The sequence below is a fragment of the Miniopterus schreibersii genome (assembly GCF_964146895.1).
Source record: "Miniopterus schreibersii genome assembly, chromosome: 10".
Lineage (NCBI taxonomy): Eukaryota > Metazoa > Chordata > Mammalia > Chiroptera > Miniopteridae > Miniopterus > Miniopterus schreibersii.
In genome coordinates, this window is record NC_138110.1 from 45,124,469 (window position 1) to 45,138,545 (window position 14,077).

The window sequence follows — 14,077 nt, forward strand, 5'->3', positions numbered from 1 at the left end:
GGTTGAGGCCAAGAACTGAAACAACTCATGAGCAGCAGAAAGACCTATGGGGCCATGAGTATCAGATCAGTTGGTGTCTGACCATGTGTTGTTGTTCTGTAAGCTCTTAACTAGAACCAGCACCATGAATATTCTAAAAGCTAAGCATCCAGTGCCTTCCCATAGACTAGAGATTGGGCCATGTGTAGGTTAATCTTAGTCATGTCATCATGAAAGCTAATGTTCTGAAATTAAAAGTGAAACTGAAGGTGAAATTACAACACAGCATGGGTGTCCTTAGTATGAAGTCTGGAGAGCTGAATTTTCAAGGCGGCTGATGATGGATCCCCTTTAGTACCAGGAAATATTTAACCACTTTTAGATGACACTCATTCTGAACTCTATCAGGCACCCCTCTGCTTTGCTGAGCATACGCTGACTGGGTGGTAAGTGAAGGTTGTCATGAAGAATATAAAGGTTTTCCCACAGTCCTGCAGAGTAGTGGCTTAGTATGCCCACAACTGTGGTACTTGAACTTGTCTTGACCGCCTTTTATTTTTATAGTGTCTTCCTTTTTGGCAGATCATTTTCCTCGTCGTTGTCTGCTTTTAGAAGTCTCTTCCTTTCCTGTAAATTTTTGAAGATTCAGAAACCAGACGACAATTTTTGTGTATGTGTGGAGTACAGGCTCTGAGTCCCCTGAATAAGTGAATGGACTTGGTGAATTCTGTTTGTGTGGGGTTTTTGTTTTTGTTTTTGTTTGTTTGTTTTTAGTGTACTTACACTCTAGGACTTTTCATGTTTCTGATAAATAACTGAATTAAATAGAAAGTACCCCATTCTCTTGTCTTTTTATTTCACTGCCTACCAACAAATATAAGGTCTGATAGATAACTTTAAGTATTAAACCAAGTGATTTTTATTTAAAAACATTATAAAAACATTTTAAGTTTTTTCTGAACAACTTTTAAGTGTTCTTTGTCGGTAGTTCAGTGTTCTCCCCTGGGTGTGGAAGTAAGTCTGCCTAATGAAAAGGTTTAAGGATGCTCTCTAAAATGCTCTCTCAAAGAACTGCCTCTCTGGCAGCTAACTCTCACGGGGGTAAAGTAGCTTTCAAACCCCTCCCAGTAATGGTTAGGTTTAAAGTACCTGATGTGTTTGTGTGCCAGGTGGGAGTTCAACTCCCTGGAAGACCACTTATGGTGGCAATGCAGCTCTTGAAAGTTTTATAAAAGCAAATCATCAAGCTGTAGGAACAAAGCATTTTAACGTGAGCCACTGTTACTTCTGGACGAGCTCTGTTGCTTTCCTGGAAAGACGTACTGAGATTCCTAAAGCAACTGAGGAAATTCTGCTCCTCAGTCGCATTTTGATTTCAGTTGCTGAGCCCTGGTTAATCCGTCTAAAGTTGGCACAGTGAATAAAGTGAAACACAGGTATTCCTTCATCCTCGTATTTGTGTGGGGCTTTAAAATGTCTCAGTGATGGAGCGGTTTAGTTCTTAATTTACGCTGACAATAATGCTGATGTTGCACGAGCGTCTCTTTTCTTCACTGCTTCTCCTAGTGCTTCGGTATATCTCCGACATACACTTACAACTTTACATTCTGCTTCTTTGATTATGTGGCGCCTACCCTGTTAGACTTGAAGCATCTGAAGGGCCATGGACCTGTCTTCCTCATGTCCAATTCCAGTGTCTTACCTGGAGGGAGCCTCATAAGTGTATGAATGAATGAATGAATGCGGACCCCCTGACCCATTTCCCTCCCACCGCTGGCCTGGCTCTCATTCTGGGGGACAGCTTAGAGATGGCTTCCTCTAAAGAGCCATCACTGACACCCACCTCCCGGGCCAGCTTTAGTGCCCCTTTTCTCTGCGCCCTAAACGCCTGTTGGAACAGCTCTGTCGCTGCTTTCACCATTGCAGTGGAGCTATTGGCCTATACGCTAGAATTAAGAATGGGGCTTGGGTCTTAGGCAGCTGAGACTCAGCGGCGCCTGCAGCAGGCCCTGGCCCCCATAGTTCCTCCGTACGTGTTCATAGGGCGAGGACTGAAAGGAGACAAGGCCGTGATTGTAGACTGGTGAAGCCCTGAACGCCTTGCTCAGAAACGGTGAGCAAATGTATCCTGGAGGCACTTGCAAAATACCTAAAGTTTGCTCTTTCTTCCTCGTGTGTTAATTATGTCAGTGATAAAGAGGAAAAATTAATGAAAAAATACCCCTACCAGTGAGATATATGAAGTGGTTTTAAAATACATTCATTGCCATTTCTTTTTTCTAACACATTCGGGTAATTTATTCAGCGGCTAAGTGAGTGCCCACTGTATACCAAGTAATATGCAAGGTTGGGGATATAGAAGTACAAAATTTACTATTTTGCTGTTTCGTAAGGTTAAATTCAGTTGTCAGAATAATATGGAATCACTGTTGTTACGCATCATTGGGCTAAGAACCATATTAGACACCATCAGTTTCCCAGCCTCTCAATATTTATTTAGACAAAAAATTATTTGATTGTAATTCAAAATGTCTGTTTTACCCTTCCCTGCTTTCAATAACTGCTCTAGATTGGTCTACTATTCTTAATATTTCCCCTGTATAGGTTAACATAAAACATTACATGATTGTGCATTTATATTTATGTTGCTTTGCAATTCTACTTAATGTGTTTTTGTCTACATGGTTTGTTTCTCCATGTGGATTAAGAGCAATGTCTTGTATGAGTTATTCACAAAAATATTGGTTAAATGAAAGAGAAATTAGTTTTGAATAAAAATACCTATGATAATCAGTATTTTTCTTTTCCACATTTCTTCCCCTTTCATTATCAGCAGCCATAAATGTATTATTAATTGTACAGTAATAAATGTTGGGAATGATTCTTGTGATGACTCTTGACAAAACATGTGAATGGAGGATTCTCTGTTGAGGAAGAAAACAAAGTGTACTTAGTGTCATCGAGTACCTCTGTAGTTCATCACAAATGTTTCTGACTCCCGGCTGCATTAGCACTTAACAGATAATGTTTGTCTTCTCTGGGGTTGTGTAAACTAAGGAAATAGGACATCTGTTTTGAGTAATTTGACCTTAAATCACATTTTTAAGTAAAGCCACATGAGTGTTATTATATAATTTTATTGCATTAGGAAGCAAGAAGAATAAACAGTATCCTCTGGGCTTCTGAAAAGATCCAGGAATTGATCTAATTGTTTATACGATATTAAATGTCTCATTTAAAATTCATGTTTTTTAGTGAACCTTGGTAGTTTTGAAAGAAATAGGTTTATTCTTATCTCTTTCTCTTGTACTTTGTCACTAACTCTTTTGTTTACTTGAGAAAAAATAATATAACTAATTTTGGCTCCACATTGTTGTCTAAGCATGGTGTGTTTTAATTTTTGTTTTTAAGTAAGAGAATGGCTCATGTGACTTGAGAATAAACTAATTTTTAAGAGTTGTAATTCAAAGCTGAAGATGACTCTAATAGCTTCTAGTGCAAGCGCATTTTTTTTGGTTTTTTTTTTGTTCCTCTATTTTTAATTTGCTTTAGAGAGCATATACCACAAATATTTGGTTGTCTGCCTTTGTGATGTGCTATGAAATCTTTATTACATGCTAGGTTAAAACATTAACCCTAGAATGAGACTGACTGGGTTAAAATCCTAGTTTTTGTTTGACCCCAGGGAAGATTTTTAACCCTTAATAATATAACATAGTTGTCCATGTTATATTATTGGTTAAGGGACAAAGCTACACAGGAACATGTTAGATTATTATTCTTTGAGAAAACATAGGAAATGGCTAAAAAATACTTCATTTTATATATGTGTCACAGCATTTTTTATCCACTCATCTATTGATGGGCACTTTGGTTGCTTCCATGTCTTTGCTATTGTAAATACTACTGCAGTGACCATGGGGATACATATATCTCTTCAGATCAGTGTTTTCAATTTCTTCAGATAAATACCCAAAACATATTACTAAGTCACATGGTAGTTCTATTTTTAATATTTTGAGGAACTTCCATACTGTTTTCCATAGCAGCTGCATCAATTTTTAATTCCACCAACAGTGCACACGGTTCCCTTTTCTCCACATCCTTGTCAATACTTGTTGTTTGCTGATTTATTGATGGTAGCCATTATGACAGGTGTGAGGTGATATCTCATTGTGGTTTTAATTTACATCTCTCTGATGACTAGTGACATTGAGCATTTTTTCATATGTCTGTTGGCCAGCTAAATGTCTTCTTTGGAGAAGTGTCTATTCAGGTCATCTACCTATTTTTTAATCAGATTGTATCTTTTTGTGTTAAGTTGTGTGAGTTTCTTATATATTTTGGATACTAATCCCTTATAGGACGTAACATTAGCAAATATCTTCTCCCACTCAGTAGGTTGTCTTTTTGTTTTGTTGATGGTTTTCTTTGCTGTGCAAAATCTTTTTAGGTTGATAGAGTTCTGTTTATTTTTTTCTTTGTTCCCCTTCCCTGAGGAGACATATCCAAAAAATATTGCTAAGCATCCATTTGTGATAAAAACCCTCGGTAAAGTGGTACTAGAGGAAGCATACCTGAACATATAAGGCCATATATGACAGACCCACAGCTGACATCATACTCAATGGTGCACAGCTAAAAATGTTTTCCTTACGGTCAGGAACAAGACAAGGAGATCCACTTTCACCACTTCCGTTCCTCATAGAATTGGAAGTCCTAGCTACAACAGTCAGACAAGAAAAGGAAATAAAAGGCATCCAAATTGGAAATGCATGATCCTGTATAGAGAAGAGCCTAAAGAGTCTGCCAAAAAACTGTGAGAACTGATAAATGAATTCAGTAAAGTAGCAGGATACAAAATTAATACTCAGAAATCAGTTGCGTTTTTATACACCAATAACGAACTATCAAAAAGAGAAATTAAGAAAATAACTTTGCTAAGTTTTGATAATCCCTTCTTTCTTTCTGCATTTTGACCACACAGTACAGCCTCTGTGTGGCTCTGGCCTCTACCCCAGCCAGACTAATGAAACATCTTAAGCAAGATTTTTTATTTCCTGTTCAGGAATATGGGGAGCTCTCAAATCAGGGATATTAACAGAACCCTTGCAGTTTTCTGGAGAACTATTTTTTTGTGTGTATGACAGAGCAACACTGTTACGCTTTTTCTAAGCTGAAAATGTCTAAATGATGCACTATTAAAAATATTTTTTGGTTTATATTTTACATTGAAGCTAATTATATATTTTTTTCTTAAAGCAAGACATAGTTTAGCTGGTAGACTATCACCAGTTATATATGTGAAAAAGAAATCATCTCTAAATCAACAGTGATTTAGGGGGAAAAAATAAGTGGAAGCTTATATTGTAATGACTTGTGTCATTCTGAGATTTTGAACAAAAATGAACTACTTTCTAAAGATGTCAAGCAATAAAAATCCTGACATAGGAAATTAATCAGTCTCATAAGAACATTCTCTCACTTCTCCATTGTTGTACTTGTGGATCATTTCCTGAGATACAGTCATTAGTGCCATCAGGTAGTTAAAAGGTTGTGTTTGTTTTACTCTGTTTGTCTTTACTTAAAAATTACAGAACACGCACCTAGTATTTTCCAGCTACGTCACTGAAGCAGTTTGGCTAGATGACTCACTGTGATATAGTCAGTTCTCATTAAAGCTTCACTTTTCTTGTACGAGGGGAGCACATTACTTTTCCCAGTGGAACCCCCAGGGCTTCTTCCATTTTCCATGAACCTCTTCATTCCTTCTTTGTCTCATATGATAACAGTGTCACAAAACTCTTTCTTTAAAAGTTATTAGTTGACAGTTCTAAATTCACAGATTTTACAGTCACTTCAGGTTGTAGTTATGTAAATGTTGCTAAATTCAATGGATCTGATTTGTTAATTTTGTGAATTTTTTTCTATCTGTGCTGAATACAGAATATTTAAAATATGACATACACCTAATCTGTGAGGTTCTTGCTGGAGGAATCGGTCCAAGTTTTACTGTTTGTAGTTCTCAAAATGCCCAGCACATATGGGTGCTCAGATGAGTCCTGTCATGGCTAAAGGTGACTAGTTAAGGTAAATGAATCTATTTCAGTCAGCTCAGTATTTTTATGAGTAATAAGTAATACCCATTCAGTTATGCTGTGAATCCTTAAATTGACAATGGTTATTTAATATAAATGTCCTAAAGAAAGTGTTTCATGAACACTTTAGGTATATGAAGTATGCTTATATTAATTGTATAGCACTTAGAGCGATGTGGATTCCCTCGGGAGAACAGGGTGTGTGTACTAACTGGCACGGCCTGTAAGAAGTCTCTGGTCAGTGAGCCCTGCTCTCTCCCGGGGAGAGCACCAGCTGGGCTCTTTAGGGGTGAAGAGGTTGTGCAGCTGCTTAGAGTTTTGCTGTGATACAGTGTTACTTCTTTGCCTCCTACTGTACATTCATGATCATATTAGGAACATGGCAGAAATTAGTGTAGCTAACAAATGGTCTTGCCCAGTAATTGTTGAGAATGTACAAGAAAGGTAAGAAGACAGAGGGCGGAATAGAAAGGGAGATAGAACATTTGGCTGAAAAGACACCTTTTTTATTCGAGTTTTATTCTCTAGTAGATGCAAAGTAAGTATTGTTTGCACCAGGGTGAGATTTTTGAAAGGGCTTAGAAGGGCCAGTAGCTTCGGAAGGGCGCAGGACATCTGGCCTGCAGAACGTAAATGTGGCCATGGAGACAGCTGTTTCCTCAGGCTGATATGGGTGCTAATAAGTATTTTTAAAGTGATAGTGACAGCTCCCTGCAGAGGCTTTGTTCACTTTGAGCTTTGCTCCCTGAGTTCATTTATTTCTCCACAGGTTCCATCTTCCCTGTTTCACGAGGTTTCTCATCAGAAAAGACATATTTTTTAGGACCATTGTTAGTACTGGCTGAGGGAGCGGAAGGAGGGATATAATGGGGTATCTTGATATTTGAGGGTTGAGATCAATTTGAAATTGCAAATTAAAAATGAAAAGCTTTCTTACTAAGGAGGCGGAACACACTTTATATCTTGTTGGTTTGGGTTATTGGAGCGGAGTTGCAGTATGGCCTCAAAGCACTCGTGGGCTATGAAATCAGTTTTTGGGTTGCACCCAGCATTCATTTACTTATTTATGTTGCAAAATGAAACAGGGTAGATAGGAAATGTGAATATAACCACTGTTAAGAAAAATATATATATTTGGGTACCACCAATGCCATAACCCTATAACTTTAAGGCTATGCCATGCAGTGTGCTCTGCAGATGAAAAGTGGTCCACACATTGTTCCTGGTCCATGACCAGTACAGAAATTGAGGGCAAGTCTTTAGAAATTTTTAGAGGAATTTGACAGAATAATTTTATCTTTATTTAATAAAAGTTTGTGCTTTCACTTTGCCTGTCTTTTTCTAAAAACATATGTTTTTTGTGCTTGACATACACTTAGTCTGAGGTTCCAGAAGTTTAAAAAGCTGCTCCTTTATCATAGGTTGGTTGAGAAGCCTTGCTCTAGATAACTTCATTGTTACAAACGGTGTATCTAAGTAGGTCCAAGGAAGCACAGATGGCCATGTAAACTAGAGTCAGGCAATATGCTAGCAAGGATGGAACTTGTAAACTTTTTATGTGGCTTTTGGATCTTAAGTTCATAAATGTGAAGGCATGGTCATAGAGGGGAAAACGAAGATGAAACAGACAAAAGGAGTGAAAGACTAATGATCTGTGCACTTTTATTTAAACTAAGAGGCTTAAAAAGTGAATTTTATAATGGTTTTAAAGTTCATAAAATGCTTCTTCTCTGTCAGCCTAAGTATTTAATAACACACACCATTCTCTCTTCCTGATGGATGACAGAAAACGCTTCCTTTTTTGTTGTGTGCACAAAGTTTGTCAAATGGAGGAAGATAATTCATACAGTTCCCTCGGCCTTTAAAAATCTAGAGCCTCTGCCACACCAGGGCAAATTTTAATGATGGGGTAGAAGGGAATAACTAATTATATGTAGTTACTGCTACTGTGGCAAACAATGATGGAAGATAGTCTAATCAAAAGCATTTGCCAGTGGATATGATTAAGCTAAATTTAATTCACCCAAAGATTCAAGAATGTGAACATTGCATGTTCTCGTAACAGAGTTTTCCTTTTCAAAAAAGTGAAAATAATTATTCTTAGCAACCTTCAAAGTCTACTTGGGAAGATTGTCCCTTTTGAAGTTGACTCCATTACGTGGAGCTTTTCTCATTTGCCTGCAATGTTATATCTCTACTTCCATAGTAGGATTTAAGAGTGTTTCGTTATCTAAACACAAACAGAATTTCTATGCCAATTTGAATTCTGATTTCTTTTATTTATGTGCCCAGTTGGGGTGTTTTTTATAAGGGAAAAAAGTTGAAGTAAGGAAATACTTACCAAGGGAGACGCAGTTACTCTTTGAGAATTCTCTTCCCTCACAGTGAAAACATTGAAGCAGAAAGCGAAAACTGAACAGTCAGCCATATAGGGATATTTAAAAAACAAACTAACAAACAAAAAAAAAACAGACTTAGTCTAAGAATATAAAATGTTTTGAATTTTTTAAACATCAGCTGATGAGTTGACTTTACTTTCATAGCAAATAGGTGATACAAACAATGAAAAGGCATCTCTTTTCCTCCCACTTTCCATCCTTCATGCACAACTGTGAGTTTGCCAGAGGATTCTGGATTGCTAGACTATGCTAAACATAAGTGTTCACACTTTCTTCTGTAAACTCACAATCATACAGTAGTGCAGCACTGTCAGGGAATACAGTGTTAGCTGAAATGTTACCTCCTGTACTTTGAAACCATGAAGTAAATTCTCATGGTTGCATGGAAACAAAGCTTCCCTTCCCAAAGCTTAAATGTAGGGGCAAGATTGAGTCAATACTCAATTCATTGAGCTTTGTAATACTTAATACTAATGGTCTTCTCTTACAAAAAAAAAGGAAACAAAAAATTATCATTTAAGTGAAATGGGATAGAATTAGGAAGGTTGTGAAGTGAGCAAGTGGAAATCCAGAGAGCTAAATGCTAAAGAATTGCAGAAAATTTAGAGAAGTTGTGCATTTAGGAGCTATGAGGAAACAAAATAACCATAATGATAATCACAAACCTTTTTGAGCTTATGCTACACGGCAAACATTGTCCTAGGTGCCTTTATGGGCATTAATCATCGATTGCAGGGGCTGCATAGAAATACCAGTTGAGAGACTCTGGAGGAAGGAAAAAGGGGACCTCTCAGGGGAATGTCCCAGTGATAGGTTCTCAGTAAAGAGAGACTCTTCCTCTGAAAATTTGTGTGGGTGGCCATCAGAGTGAGGCTCAGTTGGTTTCTGGACATTGGGGGAGGGGTGACTTGTGTGTGCCTGGAGGGAGCCCAGGTGGGCTTGCTTTCTGGGGCCAGAACAAGCGAAGGAGGAAGACAGTGTAGGAGAGCAGGTGTTTTCACCAGCACTACACAAGTGTACTTGGAACAGCTCTGACTCATTTCACAAGATCACACACAAGGACAGATCCTGTGAGAAAAAGGGGCTTGGGGCAGACCACTCATAATCTATGCAGATTTGTAGCCAGATTGCCAATAAAAACAGTAACAACTCTGATCAGAACACTGGCCCATGAACTCCCACCCGGCATTTAGAATCCCCGTGAACCCGTCCTTAGCCCTGTACCCTCGGGCTCCCGCCTCCCTCCTCCTCACTAACAGGTCCTCGAAGTCATCCTCTTCAAATAGAGAGCACTTCCCACCAACTTAAAAATATGACGCAGGGTTTGTCTTCTTCATCAGTCCATGTTCTTTCCTTTTGAAACCCAGGAGGGGAGCAGAAGCTCCACAGCTTCTTCATTTGCTCTTGCAGTTTGCCAGACATCTTAGCAGAGTAGAAGGGGAATTCGCTCTGGAAACCACTAGACTTCTTGCCGCTTCCTAGCCTAAGCAAAGGCACTTCTGCAGCCTTTTTAGCTTTGTTTAAAAGCTATCACGTAGCCTTTTATTTCAGTGAAAATTTGTCCCTGATCATTCTAAAACTTTAATGCCCTGCAAAAAAAAATCACACATGAACCAAAGGGACTTGTTCGTTACATGGATGTCACTCCCCTGTTTGGTAATCCTATTTCAGTTCATCTGTGTTACAGAAGCATGCCATGTGACAAATCAGACTGGATTCTGGCTCCAAAGGGGGGGGAAGGAGAAAGGAGTATGAAAATTAGGATCATTTGAGTATGTAACTTAGAATGTCACCCTGACATCAACACAAAAATTTCTGCGTACTTTCAACAGCTCAGAAAGCTGACAGAGCCTTTTGTGCTGTAATGGAGCATATTGAAGTATTGGAGTTCTAGGCTGTGTAGGTAGGAAAACTATTTTAGGGAACCCTGGTGATTCCCTGAACAGTTATGGCAGGAAGTTACCAAGTTTTTACCAAGCTGTGAAATGAGACTCGTCTGTTTCAGCTTTACTCAAGCATCCAAACTAGACTTCACAGGATTTGGGAAACATGCACTTTTGCCATCCTTTGCATATTGTCATGTTTGCCACCCATGGCTGCCCAAGTTTAAATGATGGAAACACTGCAGGAAATGATATTATTGGCAGTGTGGCGATACTGGAAGTTTTGGTGATTGGGAGTTGGCCTCAAGGCCGTGTCATGCTTCAGTATACACTATAGCTATGTTGCAGGTAACAGAGCCCCAAATGACTGAATATGGAATAAATCTGCTTATATTTTACTAAGAGCAGAAAAGTACAATTTTAACTCATGTTATAAACACTAAAAGCTTGCTTTAGATTTCTTATGGGGTTGGCCAACCCTGTGTATTTTGAAGATTTTTCTGCATTTTGTAGTATATAGCTAACCCAAATCATTTCAATGGCATCCTCTTGCCACTTGTTCCCTTTCTCTGTCCCCAACTCTTTCTTAAATCACATTTCAGTTTTTCCTTATTACTGGAATATATGTTCCATAGATAACCCTTCCCTTGTGGCTTGGCTTTCACATTTACAGGTACATAACATTCATCTCTTGAAAAACGGCTCCATTTTCAAATAGCTACTGTAATTTTCCTTCACTGTTATGAAGGGGTTTGTTTGCTTCGTATATGCTCAAACAGCACACAGAGAAACATGGGGTTATTGGAGTGTGGCAGGATGAGTAATGGGCTGGAAACTCAGAGGCTCAAAGTTCTGGTTTTGCCACTAACTCATCCTAAAGTCTGGATGAGCTGATTCTTAATCTCTCTGTGAGATAATTCCTACTTATCTTAAATGACATTAACACCAGCTCGCCTCATATAGGGACACTGTGAAGGTAACAGCCATAAGCAAACATTTTCCAATACCAGATCACTTCACAGTAGCCTGTTAATTTATAAAGGATTTATCTACATTTGTTTTCTTATTTAGTTCTCCTAATAATTCTCTGGGGAAGTAGTCTTCTCATTTTGCTGTTTAGGAAATCACAACTTATAAACAATATAAAAATTCCACACTTTTTCTTAGTATTGTATATGTATGTTTATACATATGTGTGGTATATATAAAATATATATATATACGCACAAGTGTGCATACACCCCTCCTTGAAAATTATGGTTCATAAGAGAAGAGTTTTAACAGGAATACGCAAGGGTAATAGTCTCCTCACCCAGTAGAAATCTTGAATTCAGCCACACCTGAGTAGTATTTTATTTTTCATCTTTATACTCCAAATTTAGGTGTTCCCCCTCAGAGTTTCAGAACATTTTTCCTCTTTGCTTAAGAAAACTTATAATGATCTTTTTTCTCTTTTATTTTAGAACATTTTGCTTTTACCTTTCTTTATGGGATCTATAAAATTCATATAATTATTTTAGTTGCCATTTCTGTTAATCTTAAACATGGGGAGGGCCCATATGACACAGTTGATGCCAGGGTATCTGGCAAGCTTGATTCCATGTGGAAACACTTCCATGGTTGGGTCAGTGCCATGGATGCAAAGATAGAAAAAAGCTCATGGAGACTTCTGGAAATGACCATCCTCCAGTTGGCACAGTGATTGCCTCAGTATGCCCAGTCATGAAAACATCCCCCTATCAACAAGTCGGTTGTTATAACAATGTGCGAGGAATGGTGGAGCTGAACTGCAAGAATTTTATTATATTGACTACAAGAACCAGTCAAGCTTTCTAAGATGCCACAAAACAAACCAATCTGTTATTTTTCTCTAGGTTATGTGAGAATCTTGCAAGTGGGTATGATTTCCAAATGGTGGTACCATTGTAATGTATTGTTGTTCAGTAGAACTTTCTGAGAGGATGGAAAAGTTCACTATTTCTGCTGCCCAATATGGGAGCCACCAGCCACATGTGTCTGTGGAGTAACTGAAACATGGTTGGTGTGACTGAGGAACTAAACTTTTAATGTTACAGAATTTTAATTAATTTTAATTGAAATAGCCACATGTGGCTGGTGACTACCAGAGTGACCAGTGCGTGTCTGCAAATTATGCACATTTCTGTTACCTCGGAGACTAATTGCAGTGACATCAAAGGAATTTCCCATTCACTGATCTTGAGAATACATTTGGGGTGAAAAGGTATGAAAGAGATGGGATTTTCAAAGCCTACATAGTTGTGGAACTTCAGGGTCAATCCATGTAAATGATGGTGACTTTTCAGAAGTGACCTGGAAATTGTTTCAGATTGTGACTGTCCCTTGATTTTGTTTCCTCAGGTTCTTTCATGTTGGTGAACACATCTGGGAGACCTGAGGGTCAGAGAGCCCACCTCCTCTTACCTCAGCTTAAAGAAAATGATACCCACTGCATTGATTTTCACTATTTTGTATCCAGTAAGAGTAATTCTGCTCCCGGATTACTCAATGTCTACGTGAAAGTCAACAACGGGCCTTTGGGGAATCCTATCTGGAATCTATCTGGAGAGCCGACGCGTACATGGAACAGGGCAGAACTGGCCATTAGTACTTTTTGGCCTAACTTTTATCAGGTATGTTTTGTTTCCATTTCATGTTTGGATGCATTCTCTAACTTCTAAAAATCTACTTTTATATTCCATAATCAGAGAATGTATAAGAAGTGTTGGTATTTTTTATACCAATGTAAGGAAAGCTTATGCTATTTGATAGGGAGTGTATTAAGGCTTTGTTTGTAACATTACCTTGAGAAAGGAGTAAAAGACACAATTCAAACTTGTTTATACACATATTGTTGTAAGGAAATAAAAGTGGTGGCCTGCAGCAGGACAGGAAGTGCTATCTGCAAGGATATTTTACTTTCTATATTAAGGAAGCCTAGTCTGACTCAGGGAGACAGAGCACTTGATTTTAAAAGAAGTCCCTTCTTCCATCAGTGGATCTCAGGAGTAAATGAGCCATTAAGAGCCCTCGTGGACATCAGCTAGTGAGGTGCAGGTCCCTACTCCCATCCCATAAGCAATGGGAAGAAAATGCCCTGTGTCAGCCGAGTCGTCATTGTGGGGGCTGCTGTCCTTGCTGTTGTTATTGGAGATGCTCTCTTGACTCCCACTTTGAGTTCTAGTTTAAAGTAACAAGGGTTGAGGTCCAGGAGAAGCTAAGAAGTGGCACAAAAGCAATTTTGATGTCACATCCTGCCCATTGGAGAGTTTCTATAAGCAAGAGCATCCTGACTTGGTGTCACAGGCGGGAAATTAGTGGCATTTGGTGCTCTCTCTCCTTTTGTCCACAGCACCTTTCCAAATAACTTGATATTTTAAAATAACTCAATTTCCAGCTCAGAGGATGCATTAAGAGGATTATGATATTTTGCTTCTCTCTTAATTCCTTTGGCTCACTCAGGAGCCAAATGTAACATGTATCCAAGATCATCTCTTATGTTTAATTGAGGTGCTTGGCTAGACTCAGGGAAGGGAAAAGTGGCTCTTCTCAAGCCCACTTGTCTCCTTAATGGTATGAGTGGCACCCAGGAATCCATTCTATAGGTTTGGTGCTTATTAGAGAAATGCATCAGTTCCTCTATCCCTGGATTTGATCATGGGAATAAATGGACTGTAAATTTCTTGCTGTATTTATTTTT

The 14,077-nt window shown here is 38.5% G+C and overlaps 1 protein-coding gene across 3 annotated transcripts in view; it reads left to right on the forward strand.

Annotated features, from left to right (window-relative positions):
• The window catches only part of PTPRM (protein tyrosine phosphatase receptor type M), a 617,272-nt gene that overhangs the window by 215,746 nt on the left and 387,449 nt on the right, over positions 1 to 14,077 (forward strand). For all 3 annotated transcript variants that reach the window (XM_081149146.1, XM_081149148.1, XM_081149147.1), the window contains exon 3: positions 12,739 to 13,010. In XM_081149146.1, coding sequence (XP_081005272.1) covers positions 12,739 to 13,010 — 272 coding nt within the window. The remainder of the gene's footprint in view (positions 1 to 12,738; positions 13,011 to 14,077) is intronic.